This window comes from Microtus oregoni, unplaced genomic scaffold (assembly GCF_018167655.1).
Source record: "Microtus oregoni isolate MIOR12 unplaced genomic scaffold, Mior012 000115F_ref0000277, whole genome shotgun sequence".
Taxonomy (NCBI): domain Eukaryota; kingdom Metazoa; phylum Chordata; class Mammalia; order Rodentia; family Cricetidae; genus Microtus; species Microtus oregoni.
In genome coordinates this window covers 2,331,836-2,356,797 of record NW_024544744.1, presented here as the reverse complement: position 1 = coordinate 2,356,797, position 24,962 = coordinate 2,331,836, and the positions used below count along the sequence as shown (strand labels likewise).

General features: G+C 42.0%; 2 protein-coding genes across 2 annotated transcripts; both read left to right on the top strand.

Moving 5' to 3' along the window:
- Window positions 1–461: 461 nt before the first annotated feature.
- Nkapl (NFKB activating protein like) lies at window positions 462–1,648 on the top strand. Its single transcript, XM_041645730.1, has one exon. It carries the CDS (start codon window positions 464–466, stop codon window positions 1,646–1,648), a length of 1,185 nt encoding a protein of 394 aa, XP_041501664.1. The 5' UTR covers window positions 462–463.
- A 10,085-nt stretch (window positions 1,649–11,733) lies between these two features.
- On the top strand, window positions 11,734–24,901 carry Zscan26 (zinc finger and SCAN domain containing 26). Its single transcript, XM_041645700.1, has 6 exons — window positions 11,734–11,865; window positions 16,633–16,707; window positions 16,804–16,863; window positions 17,653–17,970; window positions 18,221–18,338; window positions 20,462–24,901. The coding sequence occupies exons 2-6, from the start codon at window positions 16,693–16,695 to the stop codon at window positions 21,358–21,360; spliced, it is 1,410 nt and encodes a 469-aa protein (XP_041501634.1). The 5' UTR covers window positions 11,734–11,865; window positions 16,633–16,692; the 3' UTR covers window positions 21,361–24,901.
- The last annotated feature ends 61 nt before the right edge of the window (window positions 24,902–24,962 follow it).

Genomic DNA, 24,962 nt, shown 5'->3' with positions numbered 1-24,962 from the left:
CTACAAAGTGAGTTCCAGGACAACCAGGGCTGTAACACAGAGAAACCCTGTCTCAATAATAATAATAATAATAATAGTAATAATGGTAATAATGATGATGATAGAAAGTACATACATGCATAGATACATACAGCAGAAAGACAATGATAATTCCATTTGTTATCCCAAGGAGCTCAATGTAGGGAATGTAAATCGTGAAATGTGGTATGAGTGAGTCTATTTCCTTGAGGCTGACGAGGGGATCTTGCGCAGACCCCTGGCCGCTTTCCCTTCCATCAGAGGCAGGCCCCAGGTATGTACTAACCCTTCCCTGGGTCGCGCTGCAGAATTGAGCCTAGTGCGCTTGCGTGCTGTCCCTAGTGCGCCTGCGCAGTTCCTAGCGCGCCGGCCTGTGTGGTAGTCATGTGCTCTCCATGATGCGGCCTCTGGAGTAACCGCCCCGCCAAAGGTTTGAAGTCGGACCATGTCGCCCGTGTCCCGATCCCGTCCTAATGAGGACACTCTGGGCTCTGAGAAACGACGGCGTGCCTCGGACAGCCCACCGTCGGTGTTACAGACTCGACGATCCCCTTGGGGAGGCGGTTTCGGTCTTCAGCTCAGCGGATCCGAGGGGCTCGGCCCTCCGCGGGGTCCAGAGAGGCCCGGCCCCAGGTCTGGGGAGCTGCCGCCACCGCCAGGGATCCGCACATTTGCCGCCTCTTGGTCCTCCTCTTCCGTCTCTGGCGGCTACCGCTACCACTATTATGCGGGAGAGCGTTTGTGGGCCGAGGACCAGGAGAAGGAAAAGGAGGAGAGCTATCGGCAAAGGAGGCTGAAGGAAAGAGAGAGGATAGGAGAGCTGGGCGCGCCCGAGGTGTGGGGACTGTCACCCAAGTTTCCTGAGCCAGATTCGGATGAACACACACCAGCTGAAGAGGAGGTGAAGAACCCGAAGAACAGCAGTTCAGACGTCGCCAGTGAAGAAAACAGCACGAAGACCGGTCATTCAACAAAGAGAAAAAGGAAGAAAAAGCCCTCCAAACGGAAACGTAGAAAGTATTGTGACAGTGACAGCAATTCAGACTCTGACGTTCAGTCTTGCTCCGGGGGCGATAAAAGGAAAGTTAAAGCCAGGAAGAAAGACAAGAAAAAGAAACACCGGGCAAAACAACTCAAGAAGAGGAGGAGGACTAGAAAAGAATCCAGCGAGATACGCTGCGAAGCTTTAGAAAGGGAATTGCCAGAAGAGGCGTGGATGGAACAGTCAGTGAGTGCAGATGCCCCGGATTTAATAGGCCCCAAAGCACCGGTAATACACACCTCTCAGGATGAGAGACCTTTGAATTATGGCCACGCTCTGCTTCCAGGTGAAGGCGCAGCCATGGCTGAATATGTAAAAGCTGGAAAGCGTATCCCACGAAGGGGTGAAATTGGGTTGACGAGTGAAGAGATCGCCTCCTTTGAGGGTTCAGGTTACGTCATGAGTGGTAGCCGACATCGCCGGATGGAGGCTGTAAGGCTGCGGAAAGAGAACCAGATTTACAGTGCTGATGAGAAAAGAGCCCTTGCATCCTTTAACCAGGAAGAGAGGCGGAAGAGAGAGAATAAGATCCTAGCCAGTTTTCGAGAAATGGTATACAGAAAGACGAAAGGGAAGGATGACAAGTGAGAACTTGTTTGTTACTCTGCGGGACTTTTAAACAACAAAGGTTTTGTATGGCGAAAATAATAGTAAATAGTTCTACGGTTCCCCAGTGATACTGTGCTCACTATGCTACTAAGTACCCTAGGGAAACACTTTTTGAGACTTCACTAGAAAGTTTTACAAACATTCAGGGAATGAGTAAAAAGGTGAATGTCACTCCAGTCCCACCCCCTCTACAAAAGCAAATTGTCTTCCATATTCTTTTGTGGTTTTGTGCATATGCAAGGTATTTTGCGGAACAAAAGTTATTACTACTAAACGGAAGAGTGCCCCACCCCATCTGTTACTGTGATCCTCTCCCCTCCCCCACCAGGAGGAGTTTACCTTTTGGAGTCATTTGCCCCAGAAAGACAAAAAGAACTTGAGAGCTATACCCGAGAAAATAACCATTTGGACCTATCTGGATTCAGTGGACTGTGTTCTGCTGGCTGTAGTTACCACACTTGGTAAAAGAAACTGAGTTTTGTAACAGAAAAGCCTAGGAAACTATGTTTCCAGCATAATGTTAATAGAATTTGGGCTTTTTCTCTTTTTCCATGACTCATTTTCTTAGAGTGGTTTCCCTTATAAAAAGAAAGAACTGCCAAATCTCTTGAAAGAATATTTCCTTTTGAAGTGGTTGGGTGTTTTCTTACTTTAATTCAATGTTGTTTCTTCATAATAAGAAAGTAGCACCATCAGCTGTTGTGCATTGTAAAATTAGGAGAGTCTTGCTCTTTCTCTGACCCTGTGCCAGTTTTCCTCTGATCCCTCTTATTGCCAATGGGAAGATCATGGGTTTGGCCAAAATGGAATGCATATAACCAAATTACAGTGGTATTTAAGGCTAATGATAACAATATTCTGGTAATTTGTTAATATGTACTCTTGCTTAATTTATTGATATGATAGAACTTTTATAACCACTTTTTGAAAGATGAGTTCATAAATTTTGAACATCAGAGCCTAGTTTAGTCTGAAAGTAGATATATAGATCTACTTTATATATATTGTGTTTACCTGCAGTCATTAAGAAGTTGAGGTATTTTCTCCCAGAAGCAGTACTTGAGAGTAGTTTCTTCTCCATGTGTATTACTACATTACTGAAAGTTTTATCCACTATTAATTTAAGATAATCTTATTAGAGTAAGTTGTTTCACAGTAGTTTGTTTACGATGTCATATTTATTTCCAGATTTTTGTGTATTTCTCATATTTCTTCACTGAGTTCTTCCAGTGAAGTATTTAGAATCATCTTTATGTGAAGCATTTTTTTATTTTTTTATTGAAAAAATTTCCGCCTCCTCCCCGCCTCCCATTTCCTTCCCCCTCCTCCCACTCTTCTCCCCTCCCCCCACTCTTCCCCTCCCCCCCCACTCCATTCCCCCTCCCTCTCCAGTCTGAAGAGTAGTCCAGATTCCCTGCCCTGTGAGAAGTCCGAGGTCCTCCCCACTCCATTCAGGTCCAGGAAGGTGAGCATCCAAACAGACTAGGCTCCCACAAAGCCAGTTCATGCAGTAGGATCAAAACCCAGTGCCATTGTCCTTGGCTTCTCATCAGCCCTCATTGTCCGCCATGTTCAGAGAGTCCGGTTTTATCCCATGTATGTGAAGCATTTTAAACAAGATCTGCTGAGATGCTCTTGGTTTTCTGCAAGTTGTTCATTAACTACAGTTACCTCTCGTGATAGAGGAGAGAAGAGTTCACTGGCAACATTCACATTTTCCAAAGCACCAAATCCATCTTTTCAATCATGTCCCAACTTCAGGTAGACTATAGTAAACACCTCTCAGAAATTGCTCTGCAAAATTACCTTTTCAGACTGTTTTAATACCACTTTTTCCCCATTTGTTTCATCACAGTGAGGAAAGTGTGGGTCCTGTGTATCGTTTCTCAAGAGCACCTGCCCTCAGCTACCAGCCCCCAGGGATCACACCATAGCCTCTGTAGTCCATTCTTCTCCCCGCAGGGCCACAGTTGTAGGGTTTCCAAGGTCACTTCCAGGAAAGAATATTTCTGACTTGGTATTCTTAACAAGATTTGCCTTAGTTGATTGGCATAGTTTACATATCTGCTTGGAATGAGTGCTGTTGCCTGATGAACAGAATAGCTTACTCTGGGGCACCGCACGTATGATTAATAGGGAGGCCACATAAGGAGGACGTGGTTATCTGAAAATACCATGTTGGGCAGGGAAGATAGACAATCAACAAATGCCTGCTGCAGTTTTGAATTTTAAAATGTGTGTGTTCATAAAAAGTGCTGGTAGTTTACAAAGCAAAGCTTGATTTTATTGACCAACTCCTAATTGAAAAGGACACAGGGTTTATCCATAAATAAATATAGAAAAGCTTAAGATTCAGGGTGCTGAAGTCTTCCAAAGAATAGATTAGGACCACCTAGAAGGAAAGAAAGTTTGTAGAGATACAGGGGATAAGACTGCAAAGCATATGATGAGATCTTTTGTTTCTAAGGAAGACCTCAGAGTGAGCTGCACTTATGATCTACAGCCAGGCATTTGTTGTTCATAGGGACATTGATATGTACTGACCCCGATATCGTAGCACTACCCAAACTAACTCATCTCATTTGCAAAGCTTCCTTTACAAGGCTCAAAACGTTAGTAAGCCCTATAGAGTTGACAACATGGAGTGGGGTCCAGAATCTGGAAGGGCAATATGGCATGGAAGGACACCTTCATTCAGTGCTGTAACTTGTTTCAGGTCATCCCAAAGAAAGTTGAAGGAAGTTGGTGAAAGCTGTGCTTGTATATCTGCACGTTCCATCTATGGAAACTACGCCTCACTATATACAGGGGGGACCACTTCTTTCCACTTAACAGTACATCTTAAGTTTTGTATCAATACATAGAAATCTAATTTTTAAATAATTTTATAATTTCTGTCAAATGTGTTTCTGGACACATGGAACTCTTCTGGCTTAAAGTCAATAGAAATGAATTCAACCCAACAAGACAGGTTGGTCCATGGCATGGGTCCGAGGAGAGCACTGGTGAAAAGACAGCAGGCTGGGGACCCAGGCAAGAGCACGGCTGGGGAGGCTTTCTAAAGTGGGTTATGGTCACTCCTTTGCATCAGCTGTGAGCACCAGCATTGAAAGGTATTTTCTCTGCACAAATATTTCTTGTGTAAAGAGGAAAATAGTACTTTGTGTGTTGTAAGTACTGTAGAGAAGTCTGTAAGTTAGCCTTAGCCACTAACACCTTAGAAATTATGATCAACAGGGGTCAAACTTGAAAATGTTTAATTACAAATTGCATCACACTATAAAAAATATAAGGCTAGAAATCTAAGAAATTGGACTTTCTGAGACAGTTATTAGTGAAAAACTAAATGTCACATTTAATCTTCATGCTTTCAAATTTTAGTAGATACTATAATGATGCTTTTTAGGAAGATTGACAGGCCAACATCACTACCAGCGTTGTACTTTTTCAACAAGCTTTCTGTCTTTGTTTTTCTGGTCAGTGAAAGTGGATTTTCACTGTTAATTTTATTTTCCCTTGTCAAGAGTAAAGCATCGCTTCTTTTTCGGTATTTCTTATTTTGTAGTCCTTGTAATATAAAGTGTTCACTCTAGTGTTTGGTGGTTTTATTTGGGGAATGTTGGTCTTCTTATTCATAAAAGCTCTTAAGTAATAAAAAGTTAACTTCTTATCAACTCTCTTACAAATGCTTCTCTGTCACTTTTCTTTACTTGGTTTTCTGATCTTTGGCTTTGTTGCTTGAGAAAATGAACCAGCTGACTGAGCAGCTACAGCTTCAAAGTACATACAACTTACACACCATGGGATGTTGCCATCATAGAGGGACCTGGCTGGTACATCTGCCTTAAAGGAGATGTGAAATTTGATTGTATATCATCTTTGCCTGGATATAAACTGAGAACAGCATTTAATTTGAAGTGATTTTTCAAGGAATTAATTAATTATGTGTTGTAGAATAAAAATAAGACAAAATGGCTAACATTTGAAGAAATCATTAGAATCACACACACACACACACACACACACACACACACACACACCCTTTGAGAGGCTTATCTCATGCTATATCCCAAGCTAGCCTCAAACTCCAGGTAATTCTCCTACCTCAGCTGCAGTTACACTCTGCTTGGCTTTTAGAATCAGTTTATTAGTAAACTCTGCTGATACAGAAAGTTGATCAAGTGTCCAGAATTGAACTGAGTTTTAGTGCAGAGAAACTGAATTAGTGTCTCTGCTGCTGATTAACTTCCCATTGTAAATATCTAAAGCACAATATCCTCATAGGCCATTATTTTATGAGTTCACAAAAATACAGCATTTCACAAAGTGTGAAAATCACATAAGGTGAAGGGTGTGTGTATGTGTTTGCTTTGGTTTTTTAAAGCAGGGTTTCTCTCTGTCCTGGAACTTACTCTATAGTCTAGGCAGGCCTTGAACTCAGACATCCACCTGCCTCTGAGTGCTGGGATTAAAGGTATATGCTACCACAGTCCAGCAATTTTTTTCTTTTAATATCTCTAACATTGATCTGGAAAAATGGCTCCGTGGTCAAGGGCAGTAGCTATTTTTTTAGAGGTCATGGGTTCAGTTCCCAGATCCACATGAATGCTCACAGCAGTCTGTACCCCAGTTAAGGAGCTCCAGTGCCATCTTCTGTCTTCTGCAGGTACCAGGCACAAACATAGTGCAAAAAAAAAATCATGTTTTAAGTATTTGAAGCACAAAGAAAGGTATTTCTGACTCTTAGCTATAAACAGCTTGCTAAGAATTGGGCCTGGTATGACATAAATATAATACTGGCATTCAGGAGGCAGAGGATCATGACATCTACAAAAAAAATGGCAAAATTCTTCTTTGAATTTTTTTACATTTATTATTTTTATGTGTATATACATACAAGTTTTTTGTTTTTTCTTCCAAAAGTGAGTTTCAGGAATTGAATTCAGGTTGTCAGGCTTGGCAACAAGTGCTTTTCACCACCCCCCACGTCACCCACTGCCCACGACCCATCTTGCTGGCTCAAATTTGACAAAATTATTGTCTTAGCCCTGGGCAGGCAGAGCATCATCACAAAAGAGTCTGCTGTTCCAACCTATCCCTGCTCCTTCCTGCACAAAGCAATTCCACAGGCTTCTGGCCCACGTCATGAGGATACACACAGCAGGTCTCCACTTCATCACCACTGTTCTGTTAGGTGTACATGTCGTGACAAAATGCCTACAACGGCTCAGAAGTAGGGAAGATTTATTTTGGCTTCCTTACAGAGTTTCTAGCTTTGGGCCTTGGACAGGCAGGGCATCATATCAGGGAACATTTGGCAGAGGTATGTTCACTTCATGACAGCCAGGAAACAAAACGAGTTGAGGTCCTAGCATGTCCTTGGTGACCTAGATTTCTTCCATTGGGACCTTTGTTGCTGGAAGCAAAGGCCTGTATTTTGAGATCTGCATTTTGGTTACAGCCATCTTAAGCTCACAAGTTAAGAAAAATATTTACCTCTATCCCCTCTGCAGGATCTAGGAAATCAACCTGGAATCTTATCTCCTAGCAGAGACCTGCAGGCACCAGGCTCCCGAACCTATTAGCGTTTTCCTTGGTTAGTCAACAATTACAGACTCTCAGTATTTACTTCTCAGCTAGGGGTGTCTCCAGACCCGAATTCCAACAGACCTGAGCTTCCTGACACCCTTCTCTTCCCCCTGACACCTTTCCCTCCTCCACCCCTTTGCCTGTTTGCTATATAACAGCTTCTGAGGAAAGAATAAACGGACCGGCTTGATCAGAAATCCTGTCTTGCCATCATTTCTCGTGTCTCTTGTCTCCTTTCATTCCTCTCCACTAGGTTTATCAGGGACTCCCGTTCGTATCCCGCGGGTCGGGATACATTGTGAAAGCTCTAACATAACCTAGTAATGCCACTGGCTGGGAATGAAGCCTTCAGCACATGAGACTTTGGAGAACAAAAGACTGTATAGTCTTAAGTTCAGCTGAATTTTTATGGGGGTATACTTAATACTTTGCCATCAACGAGGAGCTTGGGTTGACAATGTGTTTATTTTTGCTTTATATAAGAAGTGTCCCCTAATTCTTTCTTTACTATTTCAAACTTTCAGAAATGCATACTGAGTTTTACTAAAATTTTGAGCATGAGTGCAGGTCACCCAATTTTGTTATTTCATTTGTATGGTGACTGAAAGCTATAGAGTTGGTAACATTTAACTTTGAGCTAAATTTATTAGGTTAATTCATAAGACTTTCATTATTTGTAATAATTGTAGGTCACAAAATTTTCTGGGTTTTCGATGTATTTTTATTTATGGGTATATGTTTGTGTGAATTTATGTCATATATATGTGAATACCTATGGAGGCTGGAAGGAGGTGTTGAATCCCCGGAACTAGAATTACAATTACAGGCATTCGTAAGCTGGGTTCTGAGACTTGAACTCAGATTCTTTGAAAGAACAATATATGCTCTTTCCCACTGAGCCATCTCTCCGGATCTATCCTCTTAAAGATGTATTTATTAATATGTATGTTTTTGTGAATATATAGCAACTTTGTTTTTAAAAACTCAGAGTAATGGGCCTACATTATGATTTCACTTGCCAACAAGCCTGGAAACCTGAGTTGAATCTTCATGTAATGCAAAGAAAGAATGTATTCTACAAGTTGTCCTGCGCATGTAGTAGCTCACATGTGTGTGTGTGCACGTTCCCCTCTCTCTCTCTCTCTCTCTCTCTCTCTCTCTCTCTCTCTCTCACACACACACACACACACACACACACTTGTAGAAGACACACAACAAAGTAAAAAAATTTGAAATCTCCCTTAGGTGTAGGCCGTGATTATCAGCCATTGGGGTATCACTGGACCCAGACTTTCCACCTTTACCTTCTGAACGGAGAAAACTTGGAGCCATCTTGCTAGGGAGACCACACAAAGGGGCGGATTTCCTTAGCTTCATTTTTCTTAATTTTGCCCTACCTGGGCAGGCACTTGGGCCCTGCTTGTCCTCGTAATCAGCCTTGGGAAGGCTGGTACTGGCTAAGGGCAGAAGAGCAAACTGGGTGCCTGCATCAAAACCTCCTGGCAAAGGCTCTTTCTCCAGCTTCCAGACTAGAAGACAACTGGGATTCAAATCTAAATGGGCAGCAGCTACATTCAGAAAGATATTGGAGATGTGTCTTCAAAGGACTTAGAAAGTGGTCTCAAATCTAGGACGGGGCACAGTTCTGATGTTACAACAAAATCCAGTGAAGACCATCCAAATTCTTGAAGCAATTCTATGAATTAGATCAGACTTTGCCAACATGGGTCCTAACATCCTGGAAAATGCCATGATGGTGGGTATGATCTATGCTTCACAAAGTATCCATGACATTAGGAAGAAATTACAAAAGGTAGGAAAGAGTGTGAACATGGCCCCTCTCAGTTGGAGGACACTGTCTTACAGTGTGAAACAACCATGAGCTTAGGAAGAGTCAAACCCCCTTATCTTCGAAGAAGAAAGGACTTTGGGAATCAAAGCACTAGTTGATGAAACAACAGTAAGGTTTTAGAAGATAAGGCCTAGAGAGACAACGGCTCAATGGTTAAGAGCACTGACTGTTCTCCCCAAGTTGGATTCATAGCACCCACCTAGTAGCTCACAATCACTCGTATCTCAGGGAATCTGATGACAACTTCTGGCCTCTAAGGGCACCAGGCAGCATGTGATACACATATAGGCATGCAGACAAACAGCTACACACACACATACAAAACAACATTTAAAACAGTTTTGGAGATCTTCAGCGAGCCTTTTGTAAAGTCAACCGTGGTAGGGTGTGTGTGAAGAAGAAAAATAAAACCCCTGAGTGCCCAGAAAACTAGGTAACTCACAAATTTCTCTATATTCCAAATTCCCAGATACCATCAAGTATGGCCAAACAAACATTTTTTTTTCCCCAGAAGACCAACAGCAACATCTGCAGTTTCCTCTAGAAAACTCCTGGTAACTCATTCTGGAAGAAGTATCTGCCAAGTATGGCCTGGTGAGGTTCCAACTGAGATAAATCTTGAGGTCGGTGCATCGGAGGAGCACAGAAAATAAAATAATCCGGTAATTTAAATTTTATTGAAACAGGATTTATGAAGTTATTTTCTGAACTATGACTTACTGGTAGCTCATCCACGCATTGCCAATAGTATTACTAATGGAGAAGCTCCATGCTCATAAATACATTTATATAAGACCTCAAGGCAGTTCTTGATGTTTTGCAAGCTGTATACTAGGCTCTTCTTTTCCAGTCCAGTCTGGTGAACCACATTTCCTGAGATAGCTCATGTTTTTATTATTGGAATTGGAGGATCCTTTTCATTTTTAAGTGGCAGGACCCAGACTCAGCAATTTACAACTCTTAACTGTATTCCTGCCAGTACTTTGTGGGCTTAGGTGGAATGAGCGTGGGGTGGTTTAGAATTCAGTGATCTTTGGAGAGGTACTGGGTCAATATGTGCCAATTTTCTTTCTAAATGTGTGTGTGTGTGTGTGTGTGTGTGTGTGTGTGTGTACACTGATACCTGCAAGAGGTCAGAAGAACCTATGAATCCCCTGGAGTTACAGGCTGTTGTAAGCCGAGAGCCAGACTGGGAACTGGGTCCTCTAGAAGGGCAGCAGCAGCTCTTGACTTCTGGACCATCTGTCTAGGATGAGATTTAAAGCCCTCCTGTTGAAAGTGGACATGTCACAGCGGGATGTCAATGACTTTCTGGAAACTAGAAACTGGAAGACTTTAAACCATTTACTGCAAGACCCAAATCCATCAGCAGGCTGAGAAATTTTTGGGTTTCCTCCTGCCACCTGGAAAGAGAAGTCAGCTTGGAAATCAGTAACAGACGGACAAATGGACAAACTATTACAATTCTCAGGCAATTGAAGGTATTCCTAGGCATAGCAGATTACGGTATGCTGCAGCCAGCACAGCCTGGATAGCCAAGACTGGTGGGGGTGCCGGGATTGAGACACGGAGGCTTCTTTTCAGGTGGAAGAACAGCAAGTTTTATTTTGCCCAGCAACCTTTTATACCTCTACTCCTGTGGAAACGCACTGGCCAGAAAGAACACAAACATCCTTGTAAATTCTTGTAAATTACAGGCCACAAGGAAGTTCTGCCGTCAATCAGGGGGAGTGAGGGCAGCTGGATCACAGTAACTGTAAAATTTGATCCCAAATTTTGATCTCACAGCTAAACTTTTTATGAAGTTTTAAATGAACCCAGGAATATTTATGGGTTTTTTTTTTTCGAACCTTTAAGAAGGGCATTGACATCTGCTCCTGCTACAGAAATTACAAACTTGCAAAAGTCTTTTCAGTTATATGTTCATAAAAGAGATAGAGTGGGGTTGGAAGTTCTCACTCTGATGATTAGAGATGAACCTAAAATTGTAGCCTATTTGTCCAAGTAAATGGAAAATAATGGGGAATGATGGGGAGAGGAAGATGGTGGGGAACTTTGTAACAGACACTTTAGGAAGGACTCTGTACTTAAACAAAATGGTTTGTTTGTTCTGAGTTAGTCTACACACAAGCCATCTTAATACTGTGCTTGTTCTGAGTTAACTTTACATCCCATTGGCCTAGGGGACTGCAGAGCTCGTATCTGACACCACGGGACATTAGTCAGACTAGGTTCAGAGGTGCCTAGGTTCAGAGGTCAAACAGATAGCAGTCTTTGGAATTCAGTCGTGAAAAAGTGGGGAACAAAGAATAAGCTTGAACACTAATAATTAACTTTGTTTGCTTCGCTAGAAAACTTCTGGTTGAGATGGGGTCTTAAGGTGGCTTCTTTGGGGTGGTAGTATTCCTTGGTGACTTGAGTTACAGTACGAGCTTTGTCGTTCCAGTGAGAGAGGACACTGTGTGTGAAAAGTCCAATGAAATGGCTTGTCTCGTGTAAACGAAGTGTTTCGACTAGACCCAGCCAGGGCACCACCGAGTCGAGTCGTGGTCCTCCCACCGTCCTAGAGTGGAGCCGGAAGCTACTGGGCTGGAACACTGAGGGGCCATGTGACTGACCCTGCGGCCAGGGCGAGAGGACGTAGGGTCGTCGGGTTCGAGCGGGGTCGGAACGGCAACCTTGGGACTCTGCAGCAGCGCATCTGGCAGGAACACAGAACCGGTCCACGCCTCGGAGCTGGGAGAACCAGAAGCGGGTGCGTGGCAGAAGCTGCCGTTCTCGGGCATGGGAGGGAGTGACGCTGAGACAGTTTCGTGCTTATCCAGAAACGCTCTATGTAGCTCAGGCTGACGTCAGACTCCCTAATATCAGCCTCCCGAGTGCAGGGATTAGAAACGTGATCCAACACGCCTGGCTTCTGTTGGTTTTATTTTTGTTGTGGTTTTGTTTTGAGAGGGTTTCGTGCCACCCGTATTGGCCTCACTCCTTAAGCGGAAAATACGTTTGATTTGAACCAAGCGCCGAGCTCATAGGCTGGCGCTACCACACATGGCTCCTGCTGCATGTTTAAGTAGTTTCCAATGCAAACAAACAGAATATTTGGGTAGATAATCCGAGGAAGATGGATAGACGTAGATGGCTTTAAGAGGCATGCGCGGTGGGGCCTGGGGTGATGGCGCACGCCTTTAATCCCAACATTTGGGAGGCAGAGGCAGATGGATATCTTTGAGTTTGAGGCCAGACTGGTCTACAAGAGCTAGTTCCAGGACAGTCTCCATAGCCACGGTGAATCCCTGTCTCGAAAAACCAAAAACAGAAAAGAAAAGAAAAAAAAGCGAGCAGTGAGAGCACAGAGACGCGAAAGCTGGAGTTTGTTTGTCTTATTTAGGGAATAACAAGGCCACCGGGGTGTTTTGAGAGCAGTGAATGAAATTGTCAGAAAGAATAAGTGTGTAGAAAACGAAAAGGTGGGCGTTTTGTTGTGTGAGGAACTTGGTCTTGGCGTGAAAGATATAATCCGACATGTTTTAAAGCATTTGTAATTGGAAATCCATAATAGGAATAGATGGGAGGATGGGCACAAATGAAGTCAAGAATAATTCAAAGTTGGATGCAATGAAAAACCTACACCTGAGCATGGTGGCTAATTTCTATGGTCTTAGCACTTGGGATACTGAGGCAAGAGGATTGCCATTACTGACTACCGAATGAGACCCTTGGAAGAAAGAGGAAAATTGGCAGGAATTCTGGTGGGAAGTGCAGTCTGACTGTTGTGGTGGTTGTGGTTAGGTAGAGCCCACAGCATTCGCTTCCGGATCAGATGCACAGAAGCAAGAAAAAAGGGAAAAATAAATTCAAAATTTTGGGTCTGTGGATTAAAAAAAATTTTGGGGGGGGGGACAGAAGCTCTGAAGTTCAGCTTTAAGACCTTGTGTAAATTCTCCAACTCTCCACATCAAGTTTTCTCTGTAGTATAAGATTAGAAATATTTCTTAGGTTTCTACGGAGATTGAATTAGCAAGTGAAAAGCAGGTGGAGCAACTCTGTTGGCTTGTTTATTATGCTGGGACATGACGTGTGACTGGTCATTAATAAGAAGAAAAGAAATTTAAGGGGTTTTTCATCTAAGAGTGAGATTTATAAGAGCCCAAGAACAAACAAGCCAAAGTATTACAAGTGTGAGAAACTGAACGTAATTCATTAAAGCATAAGAGAAGTTTAGACCATATTAAATGTCTTGAGCTTGATCTTAATGGTGATGGCCCATCTTTATACTCAACAGGCACAAGGGAGGTGTGCTTGTTTCCTCCTTAGGAAGATCACAAGTGCAGTGTGGGAAATGGGTTGGTGTCAGGAACAGAGCAGTGGTTCTCAACCTTCCTAACGCTGTGATTCTGTAAGACAGTTCCTCATGTTGTGGTAATCCCTGACCATAAAACTATTTCCATTGCTTCTCCACAGCTGTAATTTTGCTATTGTATTGAATTATAGTGTTAGTATTTTGGAGATAGAAGTTTGCCAAAGGGGTCACGACCCACAGGTTAAGAATTGCTGCTTTAGAGTATTCCGAGTAAGAGACCATGTCACCAAGAAGCTACAAGAAAGATGTATTTAAGGGATGTGAAGCTGTAGAAGCAAAAGAACATGGGACTGCTGGAGAGGTGACTCAACAGTTAGGAGCACTAGCCAATCTTCTGGAAGACCCAGAATCAGATCCCCACACCCACACGGCAGCTCAACCATTGGTAACTCGGGTTTTAAGAGATCTACACCCTCTTCTGGCACTCGTGTGATGCACAGACATACGTGCAGGCAAAGCACCTATACACAATTTTTTACAGGAACTTGATTAATTATATACATACAATATGAAAAGAGGAGGAGGGAATGGTAAGTTTTCTGTCTTTAATCTCAAGGTAGCTGGACTCTCCCAAAGACGTTAAACTACTATATTGTGTATTGTACAGTTATAATTAATCACATTTATAAATATAATTACTTATCTACTTAATATATTTCATCTAATTATTATAATATTTAATCTAATTACTAATCCCATGTTTGATTAATTAATCACATAATTGATTAATTAAGAGTCACCACTAATTTATGTGTTATGCTTGTGCTAGAGTTTTTACTACCTTTAAAAAGAGATTTGACTTTTAAATTGTCTATGTCTCGGTTTGTACCTTTGTCCTTGAAAACAAGAAAGGTACTTAGATTTATTGGTGCTAAAGTTGTCAGTATTGTGAGCCACCCAGCAAGGATTCAAGAAGCCTTGGTGGTACCCTCTGCAAAAGTAGGCTGCTGTCTTCACCACAGAGCCAGCTCTTCAGTCCCTTTATTAGTTATTTAAAGAAATAGGACCATTTTTTATATTAGTTTTGGTTAGTAGATGTCTAGAAAGAGATTTGTTTTTAAAAATTTGAAAGTAGAAGGGGACTGTTTGGGAACAGGATCATGGGAGTGGGGTGGCAATTGATTGAGATACATGTGTATGACATGCCATAATGAAATCCATTGTGCATAGTTAATAAGTGCTAATTTTAAAAAGAATAGGGAAAAAGGTCAAAGATTTATTGCAAGGATTGCCTCATGATTATGGCAGCTATCAAGTCCCAGTATCTTCAGGGGAATTAAGCTAGAAACAAAACAGCAAATGATTTCATTCTAGTGCAAGCCAGAGACGTGGGAACAACAGAAGTTGATTATGTAGTTCAGGTCTGAAGACAAGAGACTGAAGTCTCATCCAGAGCTGAAAGCAGAGTATCTAAGTTCAAGAGCTGCTAGAGAGGAAGTCTTACTTTACATGGGAGAGAGGATCAGTCTTTCTCTTCTCAGACCTTCAGCTGACCGGGCAAGGCCAGTGCATTATGAAGGACAATCTGTTTTACTCAGTCTGCAGTCTATTCAAATACCCAAAATAGGGCTGGAGAGATGGCTCAGTGGTTAAGAGCCTTTGCCTGCTCTTCCAAAGGTCCTGAGTTCAATTCCCAGCAACCACATGGTGGCTCACAACCATCTGTAATGAGGCCTGGTGCCCTCTTCTGGGCTGTAGACATACACACAGACAGAATATTGTATGCATAATAAATAAATAAATATTTAAAAATATCCAAAATAATGTTTGACCAAATGTCTTCACACTGTTTCTCCCAGAATTAACTACCACAATACCAAACTACATTTTTCTCGCTATAGTCATCACTTTCTTGGACTTTTTCAAACATCTACTAACAGGACATGGTGATGCAAGCCCCGCACATTCTTGTTACTTGAAAGGTTGAAATGGAATTTTTTCAGTGCAGGCATATGCGTCTACGCTGAGTAACATAGCATGACCACATCACAAACAAACAAAAGAATACACTTGGTAGCTTTTAAATTTAATTATTTTTAACTTGTATTTATTTATTTATCTTAAAAAAACAAACTTTTTCATTAAATGTACCAATCCAAGTTCCCATTCCTTCCATATATCCCTCACCCCACCCTCCATCCACTCCTCAGAGAGGGTAAGGCACATTGCTTTGGAGAAGGTCCAAGGCCCTCCCTACTGTATCTAGGCTGAGCAAGGTATCCATCCAAGAGAATGGGTTCCCACAAAGCCAGTACAAACAGTAGTGATAAATTCTGGTGCCACTGCCAGTGGACCTTATTTATTAATGCAGGATCCCATTGTGTAGCCTGGGATGGCCTCAAAACATGCAAGCCTACTGCCTCAGCTTCTGTAATGTTGGGATGTAGGCCTGAAGTACCAACTCTGGTTTTAGATGTTTGATGTTTTGTTTTTAATGCACCAATTCATATTTCCTTTAGTCATGTCTCCTTAGCCTAGAACAGTAACCTCCCAGCATCTGCTTTATGTTTTGGGGAAATTGGATCCATGCCTGTTGTAGATGGGCCAGAGTTCTGGATTTCTCAGAAAGTTTCCTCAGCAAATTTATGATAAATAATATTTATTAAAAGTGTTCCATTGGTGATAGGGTAGTTGGTGTTGGAATCTTACTATGGATGCTGCTAAGTTTGATTATTTGGTTATAGTTGCAGCTGCCAGATACCTTTATTTCCCTTCATTAATACAGCGTTGTAGGTAATGCTGAGAACATTCTGTTCTTCCTTCTTTTGCCCCAGTGGTTTTAGCATTCATTTGTGGTTTTTAACTGAATTGTTTAATTTTGAGAGTTTAAAAATGATGATTTTTTTTTTTTTTAAACCCAGGCCTTGGTGGCACACATCTTTAATCCTAGCACTTGGGAGGCAGACACAGGCAGATTACTGTGAGTTTGAGGCTAGTCAGAGGAATTCAAGGACAGGCTCCAAAGCTATATTGAGAACCATGTCTCAAAAAAACAAACAAAACAAAAACCGGTGATTTTTCAGATCTCCACTATTGCTAGGTTATGTGGTATCCTATAAAGTTTCCTCACTTTGCTTATTTTGAAGAAAACAATCCTAAGGAAAGATTATTTTTCTGTTCTTACTACTAGCATTGCTGTTTCTGTGACTCTTGTGTCTTTAGGAGTGTCCCTGAGGATACAGTCAAAGAAAGTTCTCCAGAACAAAGTGCCTGCAGCACAGGATGGCACTGGCCTTGGTGAGTGTGTGTTCATGTGCATTCTTATTTTGAAAAAGTTCTTTGAGTTTTCAACATGTTCTGATCATATTCTGTTCCACACATACCTCTTCCCAGATCCACCCTAGCAAGCGTGCATACTCTTTGGCTCCCCTGAGTCTGAAGGAGGAGCTTCAGGTAATGAGGGGATCACTGCTGTTCATGGAATCAGGTGTGACCTTGGGGGTCCTAGCAGACTAAATTTAGTGACTTGCCACTCAGCCCAGTGAGAGAAGTGAGTGGTAGTGAGATAACAGGATTTATTACTTAGCATGTCCATACTGGGAGGAACCAGGAAGACAGTACCCTAAGCCCTGTCTTAGGGCCCTGACAAGAGCCTCAGGATTAAATGGGAAAAGGACAAAATCTGAGAGGAAGAGGGACAAATAGCATACATAGTCCTTGTCAGTCTGTCTTGGACAAATTGATCAGCCATTGTTTCATGCTGGTTCTTTAAGGTCCTGAAAACTCCAGCGGAGTCACTACTGCTGAGGCAGCCAGTACTGGTGCCCGGGGATCCCATCTCATGGGTGATCTGTCTGCAAAGTTCTTGGTCTCTTAGTGATATTAGCCAGAAAGGGGGACTAGAAGCTGTGCATTGAAGTTTAGGACTTTAATCCCAGCACTCAGTGGCAGGTAAATCTCTATGAGGCCAGCCTGATTTACATACCAAATTCCAGGCCAGCCAGAGTTACCTAGTAAGATCCTGTAGAAGAAAGAAGAGTGGGGGTATTATCAAAACTAAGTAGATTAGGGACGATGGAGCTTTGTTTGCCAGTTGTCAGAGAGACACTGCTTAAATGATTAGGATATATATGCAGAGCTAAGTAGAAATCTGACTCCAAGTATAGGTAGCAAAAGAGATGATAGTTGCAGATCCAAGTCTGTGCTTTAAGCCACTGTTAAAACTACTGTGCTTGGGAACAGGGATTCAAAGTTCAAGGAAACAGAAAAGGCCTTGGGCAGGAGCCGTTGAGCAAACAGTTCAGGCAACTGCGCTATGAGGAAAGCACTGGACCTCGAGAGGTTTTACGCCGACTCAGGGAGCTCTGCAGACAGTGGCTGCAGCCTGAGACCCGCAGCAAGGAGCAGATCCTGGAGCTGCTGGTGCTGGAGCAGTTCCTGACCATCCTGCCAAGTGATCTGCTGGTCCAGGTGCTCGAGCACCACCCAGAGACTGGGGAGGACCTGGTGGGAATACTGGAAGATTTGCAGCGGAACCGTGGAGAAGCATTACAACAGAAGGTAAGGGGTACAGGTGTCCTTTTGCAGGAAAGTAAGTGAGCCCCCAGGTCAAATAGGTGGACATGAACACAGCAGTGGGGGGGGTCACTGCTCACTGCTGGTCAGTTTCGGCCTCATCTCTCCCTTGCCATCCCATGGTGTGAGGAGGCCCTTCATTCCTCTGCCTCTTAAAGTTTCTCTTTGTTCTCTTTTCTAACACTGAGGTGGCTTTTTGTAAACCAGCTTTCTAATTATCTGTACTTATCTCTAGGACCCAACCCAAGGAAACAGACAGACTGTGCTGGTTGGAGGGCCAGCCCTTCACAAAGAAGCACAGGAGCAGCTGGTCCTACCTGAGCATGAGCTGCAAAAGCCCGAGGAAGAGAAGGGTAAGAACTAAATGGCATCCTTTTACATTCAAGTTATGGTAGGCCTTGTAGTGCCCTCTGCCTTGGCACTCTTAGCTTTTTGTGTTTTGATTTTATCAGATATGTTGTGGTATAATTTATATATACAATCCACACTGTAGCCTCGCTAGTCAGTGAGTTTTTTGTATATACAATAAACTTAGTCAATACCACAGTCAAGATTTAAAAGACCAACCACTCCATAAACAATTTGAATAAGCAACACACCAAGGAGAAGTGGATCTGGACCCCCACCCACCTTCTCTTCTTACCCGAGACAGTGGATCTCAGGATCTCAGGCACAAGTTTCCTCGTGCATTTTCTTATCTCCTTCAAATGACTATAAATGCAAGGAATGAGGGCAGTTAGTTAGTCTGGGTTTGTTGTTTGTTTGTTTTTGTTGGTTTTGTTGTTGGGTTTTGTTTTGTTTTTTGGTTCTCCTTTGCAACTGTTCTATTGCTTATATTTTTCTTTCTAGTCTGATACAACCCTTATTTCTCTCCCCCATTTAGTGTCGTGTGTGTGTGTGTGTGTGTGTGTGTGTGTGTGTGTGTGTAGACAGAGTCTTTCTCTGTAACCCTGGTTGATCTCAACTGCAATTATGTAGACTAGGCTGGTCTTGAAATCTCCATAGTGTCTTCTTGATAGTTCCATTTAGTGGCCCTCTGTTCTTTTCTGTTGTTTAAATATAAATATATTGTTTTCTCTTCCTGAAAAGCTTTAGTGAACTGGGTACTTATATTTTTTCATATATGAAAACTGGCCATGTTGAGAAGAAGAGCAGCAAACCCCCAAGTTCAATAGCAAGTTGTCCCTGCCTCTCACACACAGGCACTTCTGTCACGCCCCATTTCATTTCCCATTTCCTCCTAGGTCCTCTCTCCTGGGTCTCTCTTGCCTCGTTCATTTTGTTCCCCACTTCTCCCTTTATCCTCTGAATCTGGGTCAGTGCCCCACATGTGCTGTCATGTTACATTATATTGTAGTTTCTAGCTTCTCTTCTCTTTCCAGAGTTAAAGGGGAGGTTTGTACGGTGCCCTACCTTTGAGTAACCAGTATCTACTAGTGTTTGGGTGTTCTTGTTTCTATAGCTGACTTTCTGTGCTCTTCCCTTACATGTGTAAGTTAAGAAGCCTCTGTTCCTCTCTTGGAGGGAATACTTCATGTTTCAACACATGATATTTTTGCGAATTCATTATTCTCAAGGTCTTGTGGTCCCAGTGCTGTTGATTTACTGATAAGGACTCACTGCTTTTCTAAGGTTACATTCTGCTCAATGATCAGTTGTCACTATGCCAACAGATTTTCATTTTTCAATGTACCATCCCTTTTTAATGTGATTGTCCTCGGGTGACTTAGTTTTATGCTTTTTGTTCCCCATGTAACAAATCATGATCAAGTATGTGCATTATGCTTAGTTGCTTCTATGTCTGTGATTTATATCACATAATAAAATTTAGAACATTTCACCTCCCACCACGACCCTTGTTCCCCCAAGCCAATCATAGTTAACAATTTCTTGGCTGTCGAGCTGGATTTGCTGGCACATGAATACATGAATGTGATCTCAGGACTTGAGAGGTTGAGGGAGGAGGCTTTGTGTTAGGCCAGGTTGTTCTGCTTATTAAACCTTTTCTCAAGGAAAACCAAAAATCAAAACCACAGATTCTTGTGAATCGTTCCATAAATATATTTTAAATAATCATAAGCAAAGGTTTTGTTCGTTTGTTTGTTTGTTGTGGATTTTGGGTTTTTTGTTGTTGTTGTTGTTTACTTTGTGGGGACTGAAGAGATGGCTCAGCTGTTAAGAGCACTGACTGCTCTAATAGAGAACCTTGGTTTCAGTTCCTAGCAACCACACTGCAGCTCCCAAAATTCTGTAGCTCCAGTTCCAGGAAACCAGACACCCCCTTATGGTCGTCATGGGCACTACATGCATGTGGAGCACATGTACGCAAAACATTCATTCATACATATAAAATGTTTTGTTTTCTTTTAAATTTGTACACATGGCTTGATTTAAATATTTCTTCCTATTTGCAGATATCTTTTCCTGAGCACCAAAAATGAAATAAGTAGTGATGTATATATATTTAATGTTCTAGGTAAGCAACTATGGAATGAGAATGGGCAGCTCATTGTAGTGGCAGACTCTTTTGGAAGAATACAATCATGTTACACAACATCTGAACACATCCAGGCCCTCTGTATGGACTTAAGCTTGGAAAAGCAACCAGCCATGCCCCAGGAGAAAACTAGCAGCCAATGGTTGGAAACTGAGGAGGGACTAGCCCAGCCCTCGGACCTGACTGAACATGAAAGGGCACATGCAGAAGAGTCCTATGAATCTACAGTGTATCAGAGTTCTGTTCCTACTGAACAGCCAGAAGACCTCTCTAGAGAGAAAGGTCACCCCTGCCATGTGTGTGGGAAAATCTTTCAAAGGAGTTCACACCTCGTCCGACATCAGAAAATCCATCTTGGTGAGAAGCCTTTCAAGTGCAAAGAGTGTGGAAAAGTCTTTAGCCAGAATGCAGGTCTTTTGGAGCATCTCAGAATCCATACTGGAGAAAAACCCTATCTGTGTATCTATTGTGGAAAGAACTTTAGGCGAAGCTCTCATCTTAATCGACACCAAAAAATTCATGGTCAGGAGGAGCCCTGTCAGTGCAAGGACTGTGGGAAAACCTTTAGTAAGGCCCTACTCCTCAGCCACCATCAGAAAGTCCATGGTCGCTTCAAAAGACATCATTGTAATGAGTGTGGGAAAGCCTTCAGTTTGACTTCGGACCTTATTCGACATCACAGGATTCACACTGGAGAAAAACCTTTCAAATGTAAAGTGTGTCAGAAAGCCTTCCGTCTAAACTCACACCTCGATCAGCATGTCAGAATCCACAATGAAGAAAAACCCTACCAGTGTAATGAATGCAAAGAAGCCTTTAGGCAGAAGTCGGGTCTCTTTCAGCATCAGAGACATCACCACAAAAAGAAAGCGGCTTAATGAGGCTCTCCGTCTGCGATAACAAAATGTCACATCGACAAGCAAACAATGCTTTGTAAAGTCAGCATGGCATCAATTCTTGGAGGCTAAATTGGAAGCCATTTGCCTCCATTGCTTATTTCTTCTTTGTTTTTCTTAAAGCCATAATTAATTAGACTATAATAATTTTACTTTAGATTATAGGATCAGAGTTAAGAGTTCTTCACTACAGGATGTCACAGAGCTTTTAATGTGATAAGTACACGATTATCTCTAATAGTCTTGTGTATGAATGAAATCTTTTAAATCAGCAAATCAAGTGCCTACAGATTTATACAGAATGGGAGCAAGCTGATATTTTTGCAAGTACTATAGCAATGAAGACCGGGGAGATGGCTCGGTGACTGAGCCAGTTGCTATGCAAGTGTAAGGACAGTGCTCTGGGTCTCCAGCATTCCTGTAGAAGTCAAATGGGTATACGGCCCACCTGTGCGCCCACCCCTCAGGAGGCGGGAATCGGATCTTTAGAGCAAGCTGACTGCCTGTCCTAGCTATATCAACAAACTCTGGATTCAGGTGGGAGGATTTGGTGACCAGTTGGTAGAATGATCAAGGCAGACTCCCAGTGTTAATCTAAGTGCACATGTATACCCACACCTGTAAACATCACTCATACATGTGTGCATGCGCGCGTGCACGCGCGCACACATGAAAATAATCCCCAGGGGCTGGAGTGATGACTCAGCAGTTAACACACTGCTCTTGCAGAGAATCCATCCATCTTCAGTTCCTAGCACTAGACAGCAGTTGACAACACCTGTAACTCCAGTTCCGGGGATTTGATGCCCTCTTAGGGATGCTCTTGTACACAGTCCACAGAAGCTCACGCAGGTACACACATACACAAATTAGAAAATCGTCAAAAACACTAAGCCCAAAATAAATGTAATAATGCTTATATGTACACATTCTCGAAAGTCTAACATGGGTTAGCTAAACCTTCCTACTGGTTTACCCACACGGTCCTTATCTCCACTTTACCAGTGAACCATCAATGAATGCAACTTCAGAAAGCAAAGAGAATTTTTTTTTTCTGTTTAACTGTGGAGCCTACCCCTCATGGATTAGCTCATGTTATTTTACATTTCCTACCTGTTTTAACCACAGTATCAAATTAAGCTATAAATCAAAGTTTTCTTTAAACTATGCAAGAGACTGAATCATTTAAATGACCTGTGTTGAATTAATCTAAGCAGCAGCTTTCTTACGTGGCAACTCCAGTGCCATTAGCATAACTGCTTGAAGAACACTTTAATGAATGTCCCTTGGGGAAACGACTTTTTCCCTTTAATACCAATGATGCGAATTTTAAATGATATTTATTTTTGAAATAATTTTGACCATTAAAATAAAATCATTATGTGATATTGATGCTGGTGATACAGAATAAGCTTGGGGAGTCTTCCCCAACATGTTGCCAGGGTGTTGAACATTGCTTTGGGAATAGCACAGGGTATAGTTCTCCCAGAAAAGGCTTCTCAAGTTATGTCACTCTGGGATGATAAGTGGACCTTTGTAGCCATTACAACTTGGTTTCACTACACTTGGTTTACAGATACGTTCCTTCTCCAATAGAAAAGGCTGGGGTCAGGCAAAGATGATTCATTCTTTGACTCCAGTCTGAATCTCTGGCCTTTTGGCTCCATCATCACAGCCCATGCCATGAGCTTTTAAGGCCATATGACTGCCGACGTTGCACCCATCACATGCCAGGTGTGGACAAGGAGGGGAAAGAGGTTCTGCCTGGCTCCGTAAGCCCTTGTTGAGCAGCTTTCCCCAAATTTTCTTAGCATATGTGTCTTAGGTCAAAACTTTGGCAAAGGAAGCAGGAGAGGGTCATGTTTTGTGCAGAGCTAAAAACGTGGCTTAAAGGATGAAGGGAAGATGTCACAGTCGCACCTAGCAATAGTCCTTGGCCTGTTCCCTCCTACTTAGAGCAAGCGGACTAGAAGCAGCTTACCATCTTCTGTAGGGATACCAGATGTGTAAGAGATAGGTGTGGCATTTTGAAACACTGAAAACCTTCATGCAAAGTCAGTTCTGTTGCTTATAAGCTAAAACTATTTTTTCTTCTGCCTTTAGAGACAAAATTAATTTGATATTATGGGTACTTTTCCCAAATAATTTGAGGACTATACTAAGATCAATACCTAAACAGTTCCATGTTAAAATTTAAAACTGATTTATTTCAGTTTAGTAAGGAATCATATAGACAGGATTATCTTGTTCTGATGGAGAACTTTTAAATTGGAAACCCTGTATACTCAGAATTACTTGGTTATTTGGTCTAAGCTTTGGATAGTATCCTGCCTTTAATATCCAAATAGAGTGTAATAGAAGATGGGGTGTCTCCTCCCTCTCAGTTCTCCCATTTGTAGAAGGTAAATGCAGTTATATGATTTGCCACTACAGAATGAATATGAGCAAATAGGAGAGGGGTAAGTAACTGATTGTCATATCTTTATAAGTTCATAATTCGCTTATCTTCTGCCTCAGCTCACTCCCCCCCACCCCTAGTCCTGAGATTAAAGGTTTGTGCCATCATGCCCACCCCTTAGGTTTGTGATAGAAGTTTGTATTATATTTTCCTAGTAATTTTTAAAAATAATATCTTTTCTAAATTATGTGCCATGGGGTGAGGGTGGGCAGGGGTGTCCATGTAGGCCAGAGTTGTTAGATCTCCCTGGGAGCTAGAGTTCAAAGCAGTGAACTGCCCAGTGTGGGTGCTGGGAATTGAACTCTGGTCTTCTAGAAGAGCAGTATGTTCTGCTAAGTTATCTCTCCAACCCTATTATAATAGTCATATAATACAACCAAAAAACAACCTTGAAGTTGGTACTGTGTTGCATAGGATACTGAAGCAGGGGACCACAGGTTCAAATCCAGCCTTAGCTACGACTTTATAAGACCCTATCTCAAAACACAAGCGCTAAGGATACATCTCAGTGGTAGAGCATTTGTATAGCATGTGCATGGGTCTGGGTTACCCCAGCACCACCATGTTTTACTCATGTCCATACAAAAACCTGCATGTAGGTATTTATCACACTTGTGCTATTCCTAACCCTCAGAAGACAGCTAGCTATCCTTCCGCAAATAGAACCTGTTTTAGAACGCTTTATATTTCTACTGTTGAACATTCTTTTCCATGTTGATTAATCATTTGCTGCTGGTTGTGTGAAAGTGATAATCTTTTTCTGGCTTTTCTGTTAACATTTTCTTTTACTCCTAAACAGCATGGCCCTTAAAAGTTAGAGAACTATCAGATTTTTAAATGTACATTACTTTTTGTCAGTTTGTGTGTGTCATATTTACCCAACAGATATATTTAAAACAATGTAAAAAACATAATTTAAATATTGATAATATAAAGAGAATACTTTCGTATGGAAATAGTGATATTGACAGTACTTTAACAGTCTGTAAAGAGTTATATAATGTTTCATAGTAATTTTTGAATAAAGTTCAAGCTTTAAAAAGAATTTAAAGATTTTGAATGGTGTTTCCTATAGCGTTACTTAGAATACAGCCTAAGCCTACATTAGTGAGGATACATTGTAGCC